The following is a 24,896-nucleotide window of genomic DNA, read 5'->3' as shown; positions in this document are numbered from 1 at the left end:
TGTTTAATAGCATGAATTGTATTAAGGGGCGTATAAGATGTCTTAAGTTTTGGATTTTGGTACTTTAAGCAAACTGTATTTCCAGTCCGTTCTGTTGCTTACGTTGGTTTTCTTGCAAGTGCCCAACTTAATAAAGGGGAGATTAGGGTACTGGAGATAGTATATCTTCCAGGGAAATCGGTTTACCGCGAGGACCAGGATAAATTTGAAGGATTTAAGAAACTGAAAAACAGATTACTGAGAGTATTCTATCATTTTTTAAGTTTCTGGTGGTTTTATATTTGGTATTATAAGTAGTACTACTAAATAATATGTACTTGGCAGGTTTTTCTGGCCCAGTGGGAAGCAATATAGTGGCAATTCTAGCTTTTTGGGAGTAACTGTTTCTGCACTATTTTCTGGTTGGGTTTGACCGCTTCATTGGAAAATGCAGATTAAGGTTTAAGACAAAGACAATACTGTTAACATTATTTTTTCTAGCTCTTTATCCAATATTGCAAGTAAACTTCCTCACTGTTGCGGTCTAATTACTATGTCATGACAATTATAAACCCGGTTTTAGCGATTAAGTCTCCCTAATGTGTGATGAAATGTTTTGTGCATAAATTAAAGAATTAGAACAAGAGTCATTGTGAACAGGTTATCAATGTGCAGAGTCAATTTAAGGAAAACCAAAGATTTAATGGTATCCTTTGATTCAATGATAGGTTAAGGTTAAATGATTAAAAAATGTTCTTCTTTTCCGAGCACAAACTATGGCTCTTGTGACAGTACTAACAATAGAGGATCACAGATACTAGGATTTTATTTCTTAATCATCCAAGATGTTCGATAGGTTGGTTCGTTTACAGTTGCAATTCCTAGCAGTGGTCTCCACTTCACAGTGCTTGTGCATGTGGAATGAGGCACATAGAGTAGTCAGATTGCTTTCTGGGTCGTTGGCTGCCTCGCACATCACCCAGTACTCGACAGGAAATTAGCATATTCTGGAAAAACCAGCATGGAATGGAAAAGTGAATAATGGGTATAATAAAGAAAAGCTGCTGTGAGATGTAGTGCTTCCAGAAATATCATTGGATCATAGATCATTGAGCCTAGTTAAGTACTAAAACAGTTCTCAGAGGCTGCTTTATCCTCAGGGAGGGCCACACTTCAGTTCTGTTGATTAAAATAGCAAATGAAAGAGGATTCAGAAGCCACAAATTAATTCTTCAGGGAGCACAAGCTATTCTTCAAAGCCAATGTCAAGAGCCTAAATCATGCCTTAAATATTATATAATGTACATACGTTTTATATAAAGTAAAATATAGACTATATTAGTATGTAGGTTCTTACCCAAGGTTCTTAAGATCTTACCCAGTCAACACAAAATATCAGACTTTGGACTAATTAAGGTGTATATATCATGTATATGTTTATCTGATGCAGAATATTAGCAGTAACATACTGTTCTGTGAAAAGAATTTGTCCCTTTTTCAGATTTTATGAATTTCTGCATATTTTTACCACTGAATGTTATGTTACTTTTTATGAAAAAGTTAATGCCCCCCCTAGTTCAGTTGATTCGGTATATATAAAAGGGATAGCTAGGACCAGCTGTATGAATGCATTATAGAACAATCAGGGCTGATTTAGGACAGCCCTGCTCTATATAAAACTCAAAAGCTTTGTCTTTCATCATCACAGTGAAGTTCTGACAATGTGGAATAGAGGCACGTCATGCGCTGCTCAAAAGTTATTTTTGAAGACCTTAGAAAAATGAATGCCTTTGAAGACCTTAGAATCATTAATGCCTTTGAGTCTGGAAAAGGTTATAAACCATTTCAAAAGTTCTAGGGCTCCAGCCAGATACAGTCAGAGTCATACTCCTAAAATGCAGAAGATTAAGAACAATAGTGAATCTTCCCAAGAAGGGCCATCCTGCCAAAATCACTCCAAGCACGCAGTTTAAAATCGTCCAGGAATTCTCCATCCCGAGAACAACATCCAAGCATCTGTGGGCCTCTCTGGTCTTGGCTAAAATCGGTGTTCATGACTCCTCCAACAGAAAAGCACTGGGTAAAAATAGGTTTCATGGCAGAGTACCAGGATGGAAATAAATGCTAAGAAGAACATTGATGCTTGTCTCAAGTTTGCCAAAAAAAAAACACCTGGATGACCCTCCAGCCTCCTGGAAGAATGTTTTATGTGCAGATTAGTCACAATTGTAACTTTCTGGTTACATGCCTGCTTTTGGGAACTGGAAGCCCCAGTTGGAAATGTAGGAGGAGGTACTGTAGTTTAAAGTTTTGCTAGTAGAAGAACCACCAGTAAACTTCAAAACACAACTTTGATCCACCACCTGACATTCCTTGCAGGGATTTGTCTTGCATGTCCTTCTTGGTACTTGTATTGGGCTGTCTTGAAAGTTGGACATAAAATCTCCTATTCTGCTGTATATGTGGCAGTCACAGATTGGTTACTCTGTACTGATTTAGGATGGAATGTACTAGTTTACTGTTCTTAATGCCCCATAGAGAAGAAAGTCTTGCTCCAGATTTGTCTAAAAGACCTTATACACTACACTTCCTTATAATGACTCTGTACAGTGAAACCTTTTACAAGGGTGATCTTAAAGCCTTTTGCTTCAAATTATTCTGTGAAGTACGTGTTCTGAGAACTTACTCAAGCCTTGTTTAACCAATTATGTGATTTGTAAGATTTTCTCTTCTAGACTAAACTGCTGTAAAGAGCATTGTGAGTATTCTCTGTGGTCTTCATTGGTATTTGCAACTTTTTTTCTTCTTTACCAATATAAACTCAGTTTCAAAATGTAATTTTAAATACTGAATCTGTTTATAGTATAATTCCCAAAATTACATTTCCCAGCATGCCATTAGTCTGAGCTAGTTTCTGTGTGGTTGTGAAGTGATGTTGCAGATACATTCTGGAAACAAAATCACATGTCATAAGGAGCAAGAGCCACTGGATACAAGGTTTAGCATTTGTGTCTGTGAACCTTTGAGGGTGGGGGGGGGATCTGGCTTCATTTTCTTAGTTATTGCCATTCAGAGAAGACATTGCTTATTAAGAAATTCAAAGCAGGGCTCAGCAGTTACTGCAGTGGGAAAAGACAAGGTATATTGCATTACCTGTATGCCTGAATCCTTTCAGCCTTTCAGGTTATATTTAGGGTAGAAATATGTATAATATATCCATCCAGTAGAAAATGTGGTTGTGTTCCTTTTCTTTACCTGTGCTGCCGGTCCTCCATCTGTCACTCTCCATACAGTTTCTTTTGGAAAACACCATCCTGATCTTTGCAGGCCTTTTCAATCGGGGAGGGAGTCATACGGTTGCCGAAATGTAGGAGAATGCTTATTCAAAACATTTTAGGGAAAAAAACATTTCAGAATTTCATTAAATTCAAATCTAAATAAGCCTCTTTTCCGGTTGATTAGTTTGTATATCCGTAGACTCCTTTGTAAAAATCCATGCATGCAAGATTTTTTTTTTCCTTCAGGTAATTCCACAGTTCTTTCATACTCCACTCCATCAAGATGTAATATTTTCATGCAAAGAATATATGGGCAGATATCTTTCATCAGTCTGCTTTAACGTTAGTTCAGCTGCTGTGCTCCATCATGTCCCTTGCTTTGAAAATGCAATGGGTCCTCAACACATTCTTCTGTTCGATTTTGGATATTCTTTGACTTCCACACGGGATATGGTCTCATCGGCAAAAAGGTCATTCTTTAGTCTTGTACTTTGGTTGAGTTGCCACCTGATATGATGAACCATGTTGTCACGTCTTTGTAGGTGGTATTCATTATTCCACAGGTCCATCAGTTCAGCCCCCCACAAATGGATCGAGTGAGTAGATTGGGAGATCATTTCATTGTTCAAGTATCTTAAACTACAAATCGTAAGATTTTGAACGTTGAACAATTCTTTCAGTTGTTTGGATGACTGAAGCTTTGCCTGCCTTTCTTCTGTTTTCCAGCATTGGGATTCTTAAGTGTTTCTGCTGGAAAAGGAATCTGACATTGGAGGAAAATGGATACATCCAGTTAAAAACGCTTTTGATCGTGCAGTGTTTGCTTTCTAGGACCTATCCTTAAAATTACATGTGCATCTCCTTTGATTTGCATATTAAACTTTGTTCAAGAACCAAGTCCATTTAGCGCTTCACTGATGTTTAGTTATATTCAGAACACTTAACTAAATCTTTACCACTCTGGTAGCCCACTGCCGTCAAAACACCAAAGAAATGTTGCAGTGATCAGCTCACAGTGTGTTTTTGGTTGCTAGTGGCTCTTTGAGCTAAATATGTCGTCATTCTGTTTCTTGAAGCTCCTAGGCATCTGCTTCAACAATCAGGCTTGATAGCTTGGTCCAGACACTTGCCACAGTGCTTCCTTTTCTCACATACACTTCCTCATAACTTCTCTTATTACACTGCTTACATTCACTTTTTGTATAAAGGCCCCTCATAATCTCTGTTAAGGATGTAAAATTTAAACTGCCAATCCTGTTGGATTTGAAATTGCTCTAATGGCACTGGCTTGAACTCTTGAACGTTTTGGGGTAAAGGTTCTTTAATGATTATATTGCTTCAAAAGATGAATCTTTAAAAATCTTTTTGTTACAAAGAATAGAAGAGGGCAAAAAATAAATAAAAACTGAACCTGCATTGATCAGATAGAATGTGATTTGTGAAGTTGTTGACTGGACAAATAATACATCTTGTCTTACACTTTCATGCTTAATGTTGACTTCTCTTTTGACCAGGTTTTCTCTTATAGTTTATTTGATACACATGCAAATATGTGTTCGTTTTAGTATTTTCCTGAATTAGCAAGGAATTAAGTCAATAGACCTGGAAACATGGCATTTGAAGACTCAACTCTTCCTCTCCAGTCCTCTCTGATGTTAGGCTCCAACTCCATTAAACGAACTTTCCTACCATTGTGTTGGTTTTCCAACACTTATGTCCTATGATATGCCATCTATCTCAGAAGAAAGACACAGCTGAAGATATGCAACACCTCTTCATGGTGATAGCTTGTCAGTCTTCTTTCAGTGACCCAACGTTCATTTGTCCTCTTTTAATATAGATCTTGTTTGTCTCTTCTGACAAAATTTTAAATGATTTATAGGCTGACTGTGGAATTGTCTTTGCTGAAGTTGCAGCTGTTTTTGATTACATGTTTTCATGTAATAGGGTTTTGATCATCACACTATTAGAAAAGAGTAGTAACCTTGTGGTGGCTAACTTTAGAGCTTTCTTCACACTGCTTTTTCTGTGGACTTTCTTTAAGGACAGTGGAGCAGAAACCTGGTGTACCCCTTTACCTAGAAATATGAAAATAGGGAAAAGGATTCAGGCACTTTGTTTCTTGTGTTAAATTATGATTGTAACAGATTGCATTAAAAGTACAAACATTGGCATTTCCCACTGCAGTGCTAAAGAACTGTTATGAAGGTAAATCAGTTAATGTTGAGTAAAAGGTGTTTTTGCATTTTCTTTCCTAGAACAATCTTCATATCACCTTCAGGGAGTTCATTTCAGTGGTAGAAAGCAAACAGATGACCTGTATATTGACTGTGAACGGCAGTGATGCACAGAGAGTAATTGAGTCTTTTTTTATCGTGCAGCTTGAGAAATGCTAGTGGCCTGACAGCAGCAGATCTTGCACACGCCCAGGGATTCCAGCAGTGTGCAGAGCTCCTTTCAAATGTGCAGAACCAGCTCAATCAGCTGAATGGCTTCTATACCAATGGGGCTTTAAATGGTGACCACCCGGCCACTGACCCCAGAAGCCACTTCAATGGAGCACCCCCTAGAAAGAGGGCCCTTGAATATCTGGAGTCTAACGTGGCCAAGAAAGCCAGAATAGAAGGTAAGTGAGGTGTTCTAAGAGTGCATAAGGGTGAAACAAATATTTAAACGTGGATGTCAAGCAATCTGTATATTTAGCGCCGAAACCTATGTCCAGAAAAGCCGATGGCTTTGCACGCAAACAACAGGAATAGTCGTTAACGGTCATTATGAAAAGTGTTAATTATGATTAATTATCACCTTTTAACTTTTACACTGCATGATGCCATCCTGAAAACTGCTGTTGTGCTGGGTTTCAAAATACCGTCTTTTGACGATGTGATTTCCCATCCCATGGAGAAAAAAAAAATCTGTGCTTGTAACATGTTCCACGATCCTGTTCTGAATATTTGAACTTGTCTGGTGGATACAAAATGTCCATGTGCGATAGAATTTACAAAACGATGTACATGCAATAGTCCTGTTGGTGCCTACTGTGCATTGTAATGTCATTTGCCTGCAGGCCTAGATTTGTCCATGAAGATGTACAGAGGTGCTGAAGAAGAGCTGGACTCCATGCACACTGAGACTACGCCTCCAATCACTTCAGGTGGGATTGGACCCTTTCCATTTGGCCACAACTGCACTGAGACTGTAGAAGACCACACTGCTAAAGAGAACAGTTCTCCGGGACCTAAAGATGTCGACATTTTCAATGTCGCTGCCATGCAGATCCCTTGCCGATGTAAAAACAAATACGCATATTTCTAGCTCCTTAAATGATCTCTGTTCCAGAAATGTATGTAAAATATAGCCTACCTATGTCCAAATGTCCCTTAATGTTATCTTGAGCATACTGCTTTCCCCTTTTTCCACAAACTTTATTGGCAATGGTTTAAGTTTTTTGCATGGCAATTATTTTTTGTTTTGGATTTTTCTAAATATATCCTCAAGTATCATCGTAAGATAAGTGGATAACAAGTTACACATCACTAAGGGTGTTTGTATATATTAGTTTTCTGATAGGATCTAAGATAAGTAGAAGCCCTTTTCAATGTGTAAATTTACAGGAACAAGGTTTTAATTATTTTTTCATTCCATTGATAAAACTCAGTTTTCACTTCATTTTATGACGTACAGTAAGTTTCATGGTCGAGATTTAATTTCTGTTTTGCACTATTTGCATCCATTCTATCTTACATTTCCAGTAATTTTCATTCCTTATGTTTTCTTACTGTGCACGTGCTGTCCTCCCTCTGTAAACCTACATCTCCCTCCTATCCCATATTAAGAAATGTGGGCTTGGAATAGTTTCATGTACTGAGGACATAAAAGGAAGCCAGGTGCTTGATAGGCTTCATAGGCAGTGATTGAGGCATTATGAACCTTGTTCTGACAATTCCTTTTTTGAAGAGTGTCTTTTTAAGGGTTTAAATATGAAACAGTAGCTGCACGAAGCAATGTGGTTCAGTTCTCGGCTAAAGACCCGAAGCTCTCAAGAGCGTGTGCACTTCACTAGCGCTCGATGGAAGATCGGCCACGGTCTGCCAGCAGCTTGTACACCTCAGCACAGGTGCTCAGCCTGCTTCTGGAGCATAATACGTGTTTTATCATTATTCTTAGTAGGACATTATTTGACAAATTGCATTCAATCTTTCTTACTTTTCTCATTGGTTATAATAACTTGAATGATTTAAGATAGGCTTTTAATTGGACCAAGTTTAAACTAAGCTAAGTTTGTACTTAGATCCAGTTCTGAACTGTTCCTTAAACTTTTAACATGGTAGATCACATAGCTGTTGCTGCTCCTTAAAAAAAAATATATATATATTTTAATATTCGCTGGTAGCTTCATGTCAGTGATATTTTATTTACTAATCATTTCAGAAGTCATTTTTAATCTTTTCAAACCACTGCTGTCTTCTCCCAATGAATTAGAACTACCACCTAACACACTATGATTGATTTTCTCATGATCTCCAGACATTGAGCCTACTGGGCAATATACTGGCATCAGCTATCATTTAATGTGTTGGTGTCTTTGAAGGCAATGAAGTATCCTCACTTCAAGAAGTCCTCAGTTTAGATTTGAATGACAAGAATAAAAGTAGTAGATCCATTTCATTTTATAATTTCAATCAGTAATTGGATTGTTTGCCAGTCTGATTAAACCAAACACATTTATATTGCTTCATTAAATATTTGAAATATGCTGTTATTGTATGTAAAGTTGGCAAAGTGTTCCCCTGTTGTGCTTCATTGATCTTTTGATTACTGTATTTTTGTTTGGTATGTCAAATAACAAACATGGAAATATCTTCAAAAGAGTTACTGTTGAATAGACATTTTTCTTAAATGAGCTACACTTATTTTATGTATATAACATTTATTTCTCATTTTAAGAATATAATAACTTCTCTACAGTACATACTGCTTTCAGCACATGAATGCTTCTTTACAATTACCAAAATGAAGTGCTTTTCCAGTAAACTGGGTAAAAATGATCCCTCCCAATATTAAGGCCTAAAGCTTCCATAGGACATGCATTTGTGCAGTGCAGCATTTTTCCGAAGAGCTGTAAAGGTGAAAACATTCCAGTTGGTGCATCTTTCAAAACAGCTTTTTGGTTGCCACTGAGTGATACAAAGACTCTTTTCTTCTCAAACTATCTTCTGACAAATTCCATTAACTTTGATTTTCTGTGGTGAGGTAGTTTGTTCTACAGACTTGCTAATGTAAGAGATGGTTCCTATATTCTGTCCTAAATACACTTGTATTTCCATTTGTGTCCTCTTTCTCTAGATTCATTGCTGAAGCTGAACTAGTTGTTTAGGTTCACTTTGTGAATTCCTTTAATGACTTTGAATACCTAAATCATATTCCTAAAAAGTATTTTCTATTCCAGGGTAGTCAAAGCATGCATGTTAATGAATGGAAAAAAGTAATCTTCTCTTTTAACATCCAATTTAGTTCATCAAAGTCTTTATAGCATTGTAAACTGGTACTAGTGATTCTGATTTCATTGCTCTGTTAGATTAAGCAGGTTACTGTAGATAAACTTTGTTGATGATCAGGCTTCAGAGTCATTTCTGAATAATGATTTTCATTAACATAATTCATTTTAGAGGGAAAAATGTTTCTTGCAACTAGGTTGCACATTACTAGTGTTGTGTAATGAAGGGAAAATTTTAAATTCTCTTACATAATAGTTTCTATAGTCAATATATTAATGTACATACTATGTATTTTAAAGTGCTAATAAAGACATGACATGAAATTTAGTTACATGTCTATGATAAAGCAATCTACAACATCTGTTTTGGAAGCAGAGAAACTTTTTATTGCATGTAAGTTACAATAACTTTGTCTCTGATAATGTGCACAATAAATCAATGATTTGTTACTGAATACTTTCCAGTTTTGCATGCATGAAGTTATAGCTTGCAGCTTTAAATACTGGGTGTTCTGATTTTGGTCACTAGTAATGATATTTCACCTATAACATATTTATCACTTAACTGCATTAGTTCCAATGTACAGCATGTGGGCTTCCAATTAAAACGCTTTGTACTTGTAAAAAACTATTAAATGTAAAACACATTGAGAACCAGATTGGGTGGCTGCAAGTGTATGCTTACTTACAAGTGTTTCTACACTGCTGTATGTGGGCTGATTTGCTGCACTGTCCTTTGATATGCAGACAATTTTTATATGTTTATCTAAAGGTGTATGTATGAGCTACTTTAGGTTTTATCTTTCTGAAACTGAAGACCCCAACACAGACTGGATTTCCTTTTACTTGTGGTAATGGGAACATTTAATCCTGTTTTTTTTGTACAAATTCTTTTTTTTGGGGGGGGGGGGGGGGAGACAGTTTTGGCGGATCATGGAGACTAGTTATGTTGCTAACGCAAGGATATGTTGACCGATACCATGGCACACGAAACAGCCCAATCACCAGTATTCTGGGTGCCTCTTGCAATGAAGCAGACTTCTATGCTCTGTCCAATGCTTCAGGTTCTCCATCACTTCTGGTTGCAGAGGTTAGCATTGCAGTGCTGGGGCTCCGGGTTCAATTCCGGACCTGGGACTCTTATCTGCATCGAGTTTGTATGTTCTCCTTGCCTTTGCATGGGTTTCCTCCCACAGTCCAAAGACATACTGGTAGGTCAGCTGGCTTCTGGGAAAATTGGCCCTGGTGTGTGTGTCTGCCCCTGTCCTGTGATGGACTGGTGTCCCATCCAGGGCGTACCCTGCCTTGTGCACATTGCTTGCCATGATAGGCTCTGGCTCCCTGTATTGGATAAAGCGATTAGGAAATGGATGATTTATTTCACCATTCGCTCTACCAAGTGGGTAAAGTGAACACCTGATTTCTTTAAGTAGTCACATCAAAGTTGCTCTAATATTTAATTTTTCTATTGTTGAAGATGACATTTTTCACTGCACCTCCCCGATGTAGAGCTGTCTTTCCCAATATTTAAATGGAGAGGATCTGCTAGGGAATTGTGGATGAAAAAGTCAAGCTATGTAATGGCATTTAATGACATTCAGATTACTAGTAATATGAAATGGTAATAGTAATAAAGTTGTAATTTTTAACCTATTTTATATTTTCCCAGTCTTTGCTAATAATTGTTAAATAAAATGGCAACATTTTTTTAAAGCACTAGGATATTATACTGAAAATTCCAAACTTGTCAAAGTGCTGTACTTACTGCAGTACTTACATGTGGGTGGATGAAACAATGTTTAGCATTTAAAGGATTTATTCAGTATAAATTGAAAAGAACATGAACCACTGTAAAATGAAGTGCATGTGTTTGGAGTTGGTCTTTTTATGTCAAAAACCCTTTCTTAATCAGTTTCTATAATAAGGGGATAATTTACTTTGATTACCCCTCTCCTCTCCACCCCTAGTTAGAGGTCCAGATGTCTAAAGATGTTTTTTAAACATAACCACTTTCAAATACGAAGATGAATTCACAAGATGTGTAGAAGGGAGGAACAGCGAATAATGTCTATGTCTGGTATTAGTACTAAATAGGTATGTGGTCTTAATCCTCAAAAACCAAATAAAAAACTACAGAAAGTAGCTTCACATTTTACTTCATACTTACCTATTAGAACATTCATTGTTGAGTTGCGCCCTCTACTGTGTGTTGTGCGGAATTGCATCTATACATTTATATCAATCTTTTGATTGTGGACTAGCGTTTGCTTGAGGAAGGCTAATTTTGTCACAGGATTACACAATTATATGTAAGTACTACAGCCTTTTTTGATAAATATTTTTAATATTCTATTCATATATGTGAAGTGATTTCAAGTAATAGATTTATATAAATTCTAAAACTACATTTAACATTGCTTTAAAACAAATTAAAACTATTTTAAATTTAAGAAAACTTTCACATGATTTCAAGGTTCTTGCCCTTGACACATTCAATGTATCTTTAGTTAATGTAAGTTTTAGTTAGTAAGTGCACTAGAAATTTAATTGATCCTTAATCAAATGTCATTAGATTAATTCTAAAATACCTAAAACCCTTCTCAGCATATTTTAGACATGTTATCCATTTCAACAATATGGAGACCTCTTATGAAAATGTTACGTTTCGTTGTGTGACGTTGTTGATAGCTGTAAAAAAGGCCCAAAATATCATGCCTTTTCTTCCTTATAAATATTATAAATAACTATAGATGTCAAAGGTGTATTTTAAACTTTCCCAGGACTGCTGATGAAAACGGAAAATAGCATAGGTTTGATGTGGATCAGTAGTTGAGAAAACTCTTCTTGGAAAGTCTTCCCAAAAAGGAATTAGATGATTCTCTTGTAAAGTGAAAACTGTTTTATGTAGTAACAGCCCAAAGAACCCATTATTCCTTTAAGGGCTGTCACCAGAATAGTTCCAAATGGATTTTTTACCCACTGTGCTGAAGATGCAACAGTGTTCAATAATATTAACAAGGAATCTGGATCTGTTAGCCAATTTATTGATTTTGCCTATAAGTTTGCCTTTAAGAACAGTAAAACAACAGTGCAGGAACTCCTTGAATGTAAAGTGAATGAAGGCACATTTTCATGAATGCAACTTAATATAGAAATCCTGGTGCAGCTGAGATGGATGATGGGAAAACTAACTCTTTGAATTTGGACCACAAATGGGCACGACAGGTTACAAAAAAACTAAAGCAGTCAAACTGAAAGTTGCTGAATAGTCTTGGATGCTTATTTGACAGCTCTTAAAATGAGCAACAAATTAAAAAACTATCATTTTTAAATTGGATACTGTGAAAACCAGAACTAAAATCCAGACTGTAGGCCTCTGATGTAACCTTGCCCTGTTGAACTCCCGACGCCCTGATGGAAATGTTTGTATCTTAGCCCACTGCCATTTAATCATCTCCCGAGTGGTCCTTCAGGCTTGCAATCCAATTAATTGACACTCCTGAGGTGTCGCGATATGCAGCCACGTGCCCCTCGTGTTTTAAGATGAATGCGATTGATCCGCTTCTGTTCTTGAACGGCCGGTGTTCCTGTGCCCACAGGCCTGAGGAACGGTGGCGTGCCGGGGGGAGATCTGATGGGCAACGGATTCGCTGCGAAGGGGCTCTTCCACCCACCCCAAGCCAACGGAGGGAATGTCAAGCCAATTCCAGGCGTGGTGAATGGCTCTCCCCCCGAATGGGGGCCGGCGCTGATCGGTTCCGCTGGGAACGGATCGCCCGTCCTCCTCTCCCACCCCGGCTCCGATGCCGAAACCCGCTCGAAGCCCTCCGATATGTGCGGATCTCTGCATCTGGGCGGAAGCCCCAGCAGCTGTGTGGCTCATAGGCCTTCTTGGGCAGCGTCTAATCCGGAGCCAGGGGATCTTGGCGACAGTCTACAATACGGACATTACCACGGGTTTGGAGACACCGCGGAGAACATACCTGAAGCCAGCAGCCAGGTGGAGCACAGCCGATCGATGAAAGTGGAGCAGCGGTATGATCACGCGGTCTTCAGCACGCTGCACCTTTACCACGGCTCTTAAAAAGCAGCCAGTCAGTCACCTCCATGACTAGTCTGTCATCCCTTCTTGACCTTGCGGTTAAGATGTCGTTGTTCCTTTACTAGGGCAGTGCTTCAACTGACTTACATGGCTGACGCGTAAAGAGTAAAAAGAAACAAACACAAGCCAACCTCCCTAGTTACAAAAGGGAAGTTTTGGCGGGCTTTTTTTTTTTAAGATCTCATTTATTTTATAGAGTAGTTCTGTTTCGAAGATAAGGGAATTCGAATCGCTGAAATCCAGCATAAAAGGGACATCAACGTAAAATGAGACGCTTTATTTGGTTTATCAACGCTATGGTCATTGAAATGTATGATTTAAATGCTTTGAGTGGTTTTGATTTAACTATTCACAAGTGTGAACGCGATGACTCTGGATGCTGTGGTTTAAGTATGGAAAAGGTGAATCGAAAGTTTGGACTGAATACGATTTTTTTTTGTGCCAACACTGACTCAAATAGCTGCAGTTATCACTTGCAATACAAGCATTTCTAGATTAATTGAGATACTGCTTCCATTTATGCAGATTTTTTTTAAGCATTAAATGAGATACATTTATGTTCCCGCACTTAAAATGGTTCTATGTTGTGATGTTTGGTTATGCTCGCTTTTATAGAATGGGTGGTGTCCTTGCATTCCTTTTTGTATGACTTCTGTATCCGTTTTCATTGTTTGAATATAATAAACATTATTCCCAATGTTCTGTTTTTTCATTTTAAAATGTTAATTCTAGGTCTCTTTGAATCTTGACTATGAAGACTTCATAGCTCGTTCTTCACATGTAGGTCTATTCTAAGTGGCAATTAAGATCTTCGGCTCGATAATCAAATGCAGAGGAATAACGACCATAATACTTTAAAGGGACAAGCAACCGTTTTTAAAACGGGGAGCTTTTGCAAAATGTATTTTTATTTTAGAATATGTCTTAACCTACTGGCAACTGAAAAAAAAAACATTCCGTATACTAGGTATGTTTTTGTAACAGCTGAATTGCATACTGATTTAGTTTCACACTGTGAAAGCTAACCGTGTTCAATGATACCTGCAGTGCATTTTGCAAGTCGGATTTACTAAAATGATCAGAAATTATTTATCTCCACGAAGATAAAGGTTCGAGACGTGTAAATACCATGGTTGGATTTTTTACAGTTATATACTAATTAAAATGACGATAGGTAACAAAACAAAAGTACCGTTAACGTGTACTTTTTTTTACTGGAAGACTAAAACGCCACAATCACGGTCACATAACCTCTTATCACTCAACACCTTAAATTAACTTCTTAATATTTAAATACCATCAAATTAACGGTGACGCTTTTGAACATCTGGAATGGAGCTGATATGTACAGTAAAAATACATGGTTACTTACAAATGTGATTTCCAGAAGCGCTTTTTGAGAGCAGAAAAGGGGCACAGCCGCCAACCCCAGGCGTGGCCGAAAATGAAACACTACAATATTCAGCCGTGTATGAGCACCAACTCTATTCTAAACCTCATACTGTAGGCCTACTGAGCCACAATCAAGCCCTGAAAAGGCAGGCTTTAAAATTACATCTGAGCCACGGTTACCATTTTTGCTTGAGGCAAGGGTTTAAATGACAGGAAACAAGAAGACGTCCTTTTGTTATCTCTTATCCCACCGATCTTTACGTAAGATTAATAAGGGAACTAAGCTTTTTACGGCGTTACCCCGGTTACAGCATAAATAGCGCTTCTTTCACGTACACTGGAAAAGGACTAACCTACCAAGGATGTATATATATAGCGTTGTAGAGCGCTAAACTAGGTTGAAAAAGACACTTGAAACGTGCTGTACCGTCCCGCTTCCTCTCAAACTTGACCTTGACTGAGTCTTTTTCCTCCTGCATCGCCCTGTAGGAGAAGGTTCCCCCATTTTCCTTTCGACAAGTCTTGTTACGGTAGACTGCGACCCCTCTGTCTCTGTGTTTCCTTTTATCTCTCTCTCTCTCTTGGCAGCACTCCCGCATTAAACTAAAGGACAATAAACCCCCTGGTGCAGGAACTAGGGCTCCTGTCTCTGTCCTGCTTTGTGCTGCAGTCCACCTGGTGAAACAAGGGTGTAGGGCCGTTCGCTGCAATACTAAAACATTTTTACATTTCGTCTGTTACGCCGTGTCGGGCAATTGCATACAGTATGAAATATTTCTATCGATTACTGAACAAGACGTCTAATGGCTTTCTGGTGTACAAATCAATCTCAAAGAGAAATTTTCTCTAAAACCAGTTGTTGTTGCATCAAATTCTTCTCGAAAAACTGTTAAAAACATAAGAGTAATAACTAGTAAAGTCTTTTATTTTCCGCTGCTGTAGCTGGGAGGACTATTTTTGGAAAGTGGATTAACCTGACTCCGAAGACGATTCATGTTTTTAGGTTTCTTATTTTTGTTAGTTCTGTCTTTGTGGTTTATATTAACTATTTCTGTCTCCCAGGGCGCGATAAGTCAAATTGCAGTGTAAGTTTAGTGTACACCCATGCGTACAATATTTTGTCCTACTACCTCTTTTATTAGGTCTTGATCTCTTCTCATTACATGGCCATATCACCGTAGTCTTCTTTTGACAGTAGTTACAATATCAGGGTCCTTATAAAGCTATTTTAATTATCTGTTTTTCCTTCTTCTCCATTTTCTTTCACTGGTTCTTAAATCTGTCTTAAGACACTGTTTTCCAAACCCATGAGTTTCCTCTCCATCTTTTTAGGGAGAGTCCTAAACTCTGAACCTTGCAGTATTATTAGCTGGATTAATGTCTTGTACTGTTAATCCGAATTTTTGTTGGTCATGACAGCAGTTTTTACTTCATCGTTTACCCCATAGCAAATCTTGATCTATTTCCAGCCTGAATTTTCGCTATTTCTCCCTCTATACTATTTTTCTCTTGAACTTCTCCTCCCAAATACTTAAAATCTTCCACTTTCCCGAAGGACATTGCCTCTGCTTCCACAGATGCACTTGTATTTCCTCATCTACTTACAGGGAGGTATTAGTTTTATCAACATTGATCTCTAGACCCACTCCTTTGCCCTCCTTCACTAAAACCCTTGTCATGTCTCTTAATTCTTGTTCGCTTTGTCATATGAGGACTACATCATCTGCGTAGGCTAAAATATTGATCTTTCTGCCAAACTTAATTCCTGTTTCCATTTCTGTGACTTTCCTTATGGGTCTTTCTAACACTAAATTGAATAGCAATAGGGACAGGCAGTCTCTGTGTTTGATGCCAGTCTTTACCTCAAACACATCTGATAGTCACCCATTCACTCTTACTTTGCATCTTGAGACATCAACAAAAGGGATTATTTAGAAACAGGACTATCCACAAAATCCCAGATGTCATTAGCTGTTAGTCATAAAAGCCAGAATAGGATTTTAAGATCCATTATATTTTTTGTATTTTCATTATTGTAAGATCACATGGATTTTTTGATAATCCAATGGCATATTTCTATGATTTTAAACCACAATATAAAATACTCCAGGTTTGATCCAAAATGAAAACATCCAAAGTTTCACCTGAGATCTGATTCTTTATTCATGACTCATGTGATTCGGGTTCCCACATATCTTGAAAAACTGTAGATTTAATTTTCAATGACCTAACAACATATTACCGAGTAAATTGAGAATGTAAATATTTTGGGTTTTAAAGCTGTAGCAATATGTCAGCTGTCGTACATATGTTTCAGATTCCTACAGCGCAAAACCATTTACAAAATCAGTTATCATACCATATGCTCAACATTTTGTAATAAACACCATCAAAGTACCAAAGGTGCGAAATGTAAAGAGAGAAATAACATGGATAAAGATCCTGTTCATATTTGTTTCTTTCCAGATCACAGAGTGCGGTTTTCTACTGAAGGAAGAATACTTCGAAATACATTACATTTTACTAGCCTGTACCTTATATCCACATTTGGTGAATTACACAGGACATTCTTATCTCTCTGAACAAATCCCAAAGCTGTGTGACTTGTTGTGAATAGATTGATTCCAGAAGTGTATCTTCTCAATAAGTGTCATTATCAAATAATTGTGACAGTGATCTACCTTTGTTTTACAATAATCCTGTCTTGCACAGCAGCTGTCTCTTGGAGCTGTGTCTGCAGGTATAACCCACTAGAGGGAGACATAGGGACACTAGGGCTAGGGGTCTCGCACTCGTTTTTGTGTTTTTCAAATTCTCATGGGATGCTCATACCACTAATGTCACTGAAGATGTTTCTAAAAACATTAGATTTAAATTTCTTAGGGAAAATTTTAATTTTATAGTTGGTCTGTCAGATTGAATTTGTCAGACACCTGCTAAACAGCCCTGTCTTGTCAGTTGGTTGATATTGTGCTTCATGGCCTGAGCATTTGATTGCAGTAAGATGTGCATCAGACAGCTGTGTTCTGCGTTTGGACATTTTAATGTTCTTTCTGAAAGAAAAAAGTTGCTCACAAAAATGTAAGAACTCCTAACCAGGGATACAGGACTTCTTTTTAAAAGAAAAAACAGTCAGAAAAATGCTGACATTCTTGGTTCCTCTGAGGTTCCAAGCGAATCCACAGCATTTGTAAATCACGCAGCGCACATCAGGAGTAGATGGATTAGCAAACAAGCCGAAGCACTTTGTGTGAGCTCTGCGCACCTCTGTGAAGCAGGACCACTCATCACAGAATCCACGTCTTTCACGAAAGCACAGGAAGGGGCTGCATCCTCCTTGTCCAACCATATTAAAGAATATTACTAAAAGGCGACATTTTCTTAGGTGAGATTCACACCGTCTGCTGTGGTTATAAAGCCTAATCCATCATTCAGGACCCCAACCATCCTGGCCACAAACTTCTCCTCCCTGCGCTCTGGCAAGGACCCTACAATTAAAGCACAGACCGCTAGCCTTCAGCACAGCTTCTGCCCTACTGCAGCACACATCCTTAACAGCTAACTGTGTAATGCCTCAGAAGTCAACGCACCTCTGCACTATGTACTTTTGACTTGAATTGCCATGTTTTTTTTTCCACTTCCACATAGTTATCGTTCTCTATAATGAATTTATTGTTCTGGTTGTTACTATTAGTACCGTTTTGCAATGTACTGTCTACAATTGTGTGGTGTTGTGTGTCCATACTATGCATGTTATGAGAACTCCACTGTACATATGGCACTAAACCCCACTACGCGACTGATCTGGCCTGGTCTCAACCCTGGCTCTGAGATTCCCTGTAGTTCAGGAGATTAATGTGAATCAGTCCTCCTACGCCTCGCTAGCACTTAAGGGGGATCAGGAACACCCTGAAATAAACAGCCTGCAGGACAAAATTGTCCATCGTGTGCTGCCTGGCTCTGATTTGTGGTTTATACAAAGTTGTATTTAAAGGTGTTTTAAGGAGCCTAATCATTTTGAAAGGAAAAGACCATTTATAATTTTAGGAAGACGTTTCAAAAGAAGAATGTTTGCTTTACTGCACTTAAGAAGATCCAGATATGGGCTTGCTTTTAGTTGCTATAGATCTAATAACCATGATTTTCATTTGTCCTGAAGATGCATCACAATCTATAATTTTCCAAAGACTTGTAGAGTTTGTGGCCTAATTTTACCTACAGTCTGCTTCAACTGCTGTCTGGTGGACTCCAGTACAGAGCCTGAAGACTGGATTTTCAGAACTTCAGAGAAACTCCCTCAGAGAAAAATACAGAGCAGAGACAACATTTCATAAAGTGATATTTTTAATTATAGTATCACATCTGTACATTTTGAATACTAAAGCGCTCGTAACTCAAATTACACACAATGCTTCCAGCTGGACTTTAAAAACACAGAAGTGCAAAAATGTACTTTTTTAATTATACCAATATTCTTTTCAATATTACAGAAAATATTTGAAGTCCTAAGTCCTAAATTTAAAAAAACAACATATCGATACTCATGTAATTCACATTAAAAATAAAAAAGAAATAGTGTGCAAGGAAATAAGGAAAAACATCCTACAATAAAACCTTCAACATAAAATTATTGCTGCAACATTTTCTTTCATTTTTTGTAGAAAACCCATAAAAGCTACAGCTTTAAAAATTAAGTGATTATAGCTTTGCAATCTACAAGAGATCTTTTCATTAAATTAAAGGGGTGTTATTCATATCTTCACTTCCTAGATGTTTATTTTTTGTTCACTTGCCTAAGCAGGACTAGTCACAAACGAGAAAATACAGTCTTGCTCAAGACCCCGAAAATAAGCAGCGCTTATTCGGGGAAAAAAGAAATAAAGGAGTGCATTCTTCATTTCATTTTCTTTATCTGCCTGGCTAAATAGTGTCAGGGACAAAAAATTGTAGTCTCTACAAGTACCCTTTGGATTTCCTTTTCGATTATGACAAAATAATGAGGTAATCCCCCAAACGCACTCAGAAATACTGATGTACTGCTCCCCTACTCACCCACACGGCGCTGAAAAAAGAGCAAACCTTCAGGGACTCAACTTCGTTCCTAACCTCTCCTGTCCTACACAGGACAGCACAGGCAAATGGTCTGACTGCTCTGCCTTTGGATGTTTACTTGTCATGAGTAAATCTTAGCTGTTGGTGTGGTAAGGCTAAAGTCTGAACTGGTTGTTCAACACCGGGGAAAGGAAAATGCAAAGGTGGGTTAACTCAAATTTATTTAAAAAAAAAATACTGACCACAAATGCAGCAATAGTTGAAGTTAGACAGATTTGCAGAAACCACTTCATAACAGTGTTGGCATTTCAAAATAATTTAACTCCTCGGTACGCTTTTTTAGAACAGAAAAGAAAAAAGATTGGTGTTGGTGTGGAATTATTGCTTTGTAAATATTTCTTTAAAAAGTGAAAGCACTCCTGTGACAAAAGAAAATACAGTGAATCACAGCTTAACATCTACTCAGAGGAGGGAAGATCTAATTAATTAATACAAACAGTAGCATGTGGAAGACAATGTTAGGAATCAAGCTTGTTTTAGAATCCACATCTCTTTTTTCCCCCAAAAAAATCATTTTTTCCCCCCAAATCTTGAAAAAGTTGCCAAATACTGCTTGCTTTTTGAATTTGCTTCCTTTTATACTGGTATTTTGGATCGCCAAATTGTTACCCTACTTGTCCTTTTACACCCAAACTCGGCCAAAGGAAATGTCCTCTGGAAGGTGCTGATGAAATGCAGGTCACTTCACCTTGCAGAAGCAGAGCAGAAATAGCTAAGCTTCAGTGCCGATCATTGAATCCCACAGCCCCTGCTGGCAGTCTGTCACCGGAAGGAGTCACTGCAGCAAGGCAAGCTGGGAATCCCCTGGTCTGCTCTTCTGCAACCGAACCCTGGGTCATTTTAGGCATTTCAGAGGCGGAAACTCCCGAGCGGGCGAGCGGCACACCCCGGAATCAAAATGGGCAAACTCCAGGTTGCAGGATTCTTCGTTCACTCTTCGCCGAGGCGTTCAAGATACTAACACTGCTGCTGTTTTGATTAACTGATAGACTTGCCCCCTCCCATTCCTTTTCTCCGGCACCTGTGAGGTTACAGGGAAAGGCTTGACCAACTAGGAACCTCTGGACAAAAGCGCCATCCCCCAACCCTTCCAGCCCCCTGCCCCGCTGAACAACGACCCTCACCGTGAAAACGCGCGTCTCGACTTAGTCTCTGCCCAGGACCCTGGTGGGTAACTCACTACCTGTTGTAAGCTCTTTCCTTCTTCGATTTCTCCAGAGCCTTGTCCATGGTTTTCTCGTTCTCCCCCCTGCACTTGGGGCAGTACCACTTGCCCTTGGGCTTGTGGTTGAGTCCCACACAGGAGAAGTGAAACCATTCGATGGGACACTCGTCGTTGTCGCAGCCGATCATCTCCCCATACGACACCTGGTTGCACAGGCAGTAAGTGGGCTCGTTGGGGTCGATGGGCAGGTCGGCAGGAGAGGCCTCCCTCTCGGCTTTGGCTTTCGACCGCTTCTTCTTCTTCGACGCCTTGGCCTTCTTCTCCTTGGGGGTCCCCGTGCCGATCTCGTCCCCGTGATCCAGGTTGTTGCTGGCGTTCTCTCGGTTCTCGTTGTTCTTCTGCCTCCTGGACCTCTTGTTGCTGGACTTCTCGTTGGCACCCACTGTCTCGCTTCTCGATTTCTCCTGGGTCGTCTTGCCCGGGACCACCAGGCTCTCGCTGGGCTCCTGGCTGGCCTCCAGAAACTCCACGTGACCCTCCACCTGCCTGCTCCTGTTCTCCACCAGCTCCACCATCTGACTGACAATCTGGATCTTCTCGTCCCCCAGCTCTTGGCTGCGGATCAGTGCTCTCTGGATGCAGTGCAACAGTCTCTTCTTCTGCACCGGATCTCCCTCTTTCTTGTGCTTCTCATAGATTTCATCCAGCTCCTTCAGGATCTCTGAAACACCCAGAAAACAACAGACATAAGCAACACAGACAGACAGGCATCCTGAGGTCATGTGATGTCAGTCACAGCTTAGGGCCGGCCATGTAAAAACACTGCAGAAATGGATGACAGCCGTTCACGCATTTATAGGGTGTTATACATAGAGCTCACAACCTGTTGAAGAGGAGTTAAGAGTTATGGGTGGTTTAGGCCACAGTAAAGGTTAATCTAATCTAACGCAGGTTAACATCTGATGTATATTATACTGGTATTGTATGTTTACATTAAAGACACTTAAAAAAATGCTTTTAAATTCACTCAAAGCACCCCAAATTCACACTCCTTTCAATGTAATGAGTAGCTGCTTGTCATATAGCTTGTCAAATGTTTTCTGTAAAATCAAGTACGCATTCCTAACATAAAGGACAATATTAAAAAGACATATATACACACACATATATATATAAACATACCTGTGTCTTAATCTAATTAGAGATTCCTTCATTTTATGGAAGGAATAAAACCCACTATAAACCCTCCTTCAGCCCATTTCCCTGTAAAAACACTACAGTACTTCTGTCTAAAGGAAGTGATGCTGAGGGCTGAACTGACATCTTCCAGTTCGAATGGACAGGCTGCTCCACTGCTGTTCTCCAGGCACTAGCACAAACAATGAGCTACAACAGCAGATACCACTCATCACACCTGGCACAGCAGGTGTGAGAGACCAGTGGCCACCGATCTGAACAGATGAAGGCGCTATTCAGTACAGTCCCCCAGCAGTGTTTAAACCTGGAGATCAGTACGCCAGTCTCTGTTTAATGGCACTGAATGATTATCTTCACCCCTGCAGGTTGTGTCTCTTCCAGAATGACACTGCTTCTGTCCACAGAACGCGTGTGGTCGCCCAGCAGTTAAATGGGCATGACCTTGATGTTAATCACTTGTCGGGGTCTTCTCGGTCACCCGTTTTGACGATCTAGCATTGACAAGACATTTCGGCAGCGACGCCTAAGACGGCGTTTTCCACCTCCACCAGCCAGGTGTGAGTTGACTGACTTTCTCCTGGACGAGTCCTGCAGAATTCTGGATACAGGAAGCCACAGAGCCTCCGGGCCGGACAGGCTGCGCACGGTGGTCAAATGCCCTACAAATGGACTTCACATTAGTCCGCTACCTGCATGCATAGTATTCAAAGAAACCTGTCGCAGACACCGCATTGGCTTCTTAAACTGTTGGGAATATCTGAAGTGTAAAAACTGCTCAAGCACCTCGGCTGTGACGATTATAAGGACAACGTACAAATAAATTATCTGAAAGGAAAGCCTTTCTGCAACGGTGTTTAGCGGCACACGTGATTAAAATACAACCATAAAGAGTAACCATGTCTGCAGCAAAACCTCATCAAAGGAAAAGACACGAAAGGAAGTATGGAGTGCGGTTAAGCGCTGTTAACAGCTTGCAAAGGAGACTGAACCCTCCCCTAATCCTGAGGAAACCCATTGTTCTTTCGGGAAAAGGGCAGAGCGAGATACTTGATCGTCAGTCAACTTGTACCAATAGGCACTCGAGGAACAGTCAAGCACCGCCTCCTAGTGCAATAATTCAGCCAATTGAAACCTCAACTGTCCAGTGACCTCCTCCATTTAATGCGCCGCAACACTGGGCGGTCGCGTACGATCAAATAAACACTACAACCAATCATGACAGACGCTAGGCGAAGGAGGGGCTGGGTTACGCTTTCCCTCCAATCATCACGAAGCGAGAACTCGAGCAACGCCTAATATGCAAATATACCCGGTGTATATTAAAGGGCCAAAGACGACACTGTCGCCAAGCGCGGTGAGCGCAGTCACGGAGAAAAGGGAGTATACTGCACGTCTAGACCACAAATGTAGCATAACCGCTGTAAAAACTGCCTTTTAATGAGGATATGAAATGCATAAACACTAAGTAAAACAGTTCCCTTGCCTTCAAAACCGCTCGGTCTTTCAATAAAAAGTGAATTTCCGGACCATCTTAACCGGTTCAGACAAAAAAAATCTCAATAAGACTGTGGCTATAAATACGGTATCTCTTCGGCGAACACAAGTCTTTTAAAAACCGTGCAGTTTTCTAAACTATAAGGGAAGCATTATGTTTTGCTTGTTTTCATATGAAAAACAATCTTCCACAAGACTGGGCGCGCTGAATCTACATGTAAGATTTGCATCACTGTAGTAATACCTTACTCTTCTACTACCGATTTTTAAAACGCGGCTTTAAATAACCCCCTATACGTGCTTTCAAAAGCTCATGAGCCCATCTTTCCTGCTTTGAGTCGATTTTCTTTAAACTTCTAATGATAATGACAGTCGTGAAAACATAGGAAGTAAAACCAGTTTTAAATAACTGCTTTAAAATCCCAAGTTGCTATAAATTGACGTAAACAACTGTAAAATCGTACGTGACGGTCGAAATCGATGTTAAAACTGACAATCGGATGTTTTTTTTAAAGGAAAAGGGGAGTAAAATCCCTACCCCAGCAGTACAAACACCAATTTTATACAACCAACAGCCACCACGAACACTGTACATTCCTAAATGCTGTTGTGCTTAATCTTCACTTTGTTGTTCCAGCTCTTGAAAATACGATTTCGCAGGGAGCATTCACCCACATAAAGTTAACGCTTCTTCGCTCTTTTATTTAACAGCGTAGCATTTGGCTGTTTCGAGAAAACTGCATTTTTAAAAGCTTGGCAATCTTTTGTTCCGCCCCGCGGTTTTGACGATTTAGACCGCTGTTCGCAATTGAAGGCTGCTTTCAGCCGGGGTCGGAGGAAATTACTGAACAAACTGCGCTAAAAAAAAAATAAAAATAAATCAGAAGCTTACCTTGGTATTTAGCGTCGATTTCCCTCATCAGCGACACATTTCGCTGCAAGTCGAAAGGCAACGATTCGACCAAGTCTAAATACTCCTCCACATAGTTAGCAACGTGGATCGGGTCGCCGTTGGCAGGGCTCAGCATTTTTATCCTCCCAGTAAATCAGACTCCGCCGAAATCCAGGAAAACCTACATTTGCTTTGTTGTTAGTTGTTTTTTTTTGGGGGGGGTGAGGAGGACGGCAGAAAGATCAAAATATCCTTCGCTGCAGCGCAGAAACAGATTGAATGGCTGTCAGGCAACAGCCTATGGGGTCACTTACGTTTGTAAAGTCCTCCTCTCCCAAACAGAGGAGAGGTTCAAATATGGAAAAAAAAAACCCCAACACAAATCAAGCACCGTAGTGTGGGAATTCCTTCTGCTTCTCTTTTCGGCGAAAAAAACAAACCCACGGCGACTAGTACCTGTGTTGCCCCTGCACTTGATCCAACGTGGAAAACCAAATACCAGTTTCAAACACTTGGGAAACACTCGGGCGCGCAGTGCGCAGGCGCGGCTCCGGCCAGCGCATCTGCATATTCATGAGCCCAGGCTCGGCTCCGAATTGGACCCCCGTAACACTAGATACCACGATTCCGGTATTCGTTTTCAATAACGTGTTCATAAAAAAAATAGGGCATACATGCCCACCTCCCTGCGTGTTTGGGAATAATGGGGGGGCACCTTTTCAACAAGCTGCCTGACAAGAGCTCGAAGTAGCCTACTTCAGCAAATATGCCCTCTTCAAAGCCGCCTT

At 39.7% G+C, this 24,896-nt stretch overlaps 2 protein-coding genes across 4 annotated transcripts in view; one reads left to right on the top strand and one right to left on the bottom strand.

The window, feature by feature from the left end:
- The window catches only part of LOC102684029 (ankyrin repeat domain-containing protein 10), a 46,797-nt gene extending 33,244 nt beyond the window's left edge, over positions 1–13,553 (top strand). For all 3 annotated transcript variants that reach the window (XM_015364152.2, XM_069178980.1, XM_015364149.2), the window contains 3 exons: positions 5,639–5,883; positions 6,325–6,411; positions 12,354–13,553. In XM_015364152.2, the coding sequence (XP_015219638.2) occupies positions 5,639–5,883; positions 6,325–6,411; positions 12,354–12,838 (817 nt within the window). In that variant the 3' untranslated portion in view covers positions 12,839–13,553. The remainder of the gene's footprint in view (positions 1–5,638; positions 5,884–6,324; positions 6,412–12,353) is intronic.
- A 5,021-nt stretch (positions 13,554–18,574) lies between these two features.
- On the bottom strand, positions 18,575–24,635 carry ing1 (inhibitor of growth family, member 1). The gene is made up of 2 exons (XM_006639163.3): positions 24,109–24,635; positions 18,575–21,246 (listed from the first exon to the last, which is right to left on the bottom strand). The coding sequence occupies exons 1-2, from the start codon at positions 24,242–24,244 to the stop codon at positions 20,540–20,542; spliced, it is 843 nt and encodes a 280-aa protein (XP_006639226.2). The 5' UTR covers positions 24,245–24,635; the 3' UTR covers positions 18,575–20,539.
- Between the last annotated feature and the right edge of the window lie 261 nt (positions 24,636–24,896).

This window comes from Lepisosteus oculatus, chromosome 15 (genome assembly GCF_040954835.1).
Source record: "Lepisosteus oculatus isolate fLepOcu1 chromosome 15, fLepOcu1.hap2, whole genome shotgun sequence".
Taxonomy (NCBI): Eukaryota; Metazoa; Chordata; class Actinopteri; order Semionotiformes; family Lepisosteidae; genus Lepisosteus; species Lepisosteus oculatus.
Note: the sequence above shows the minus strand (reverse complement) of the source record. Positions and strands in the feature narration are given on the sequence as shown.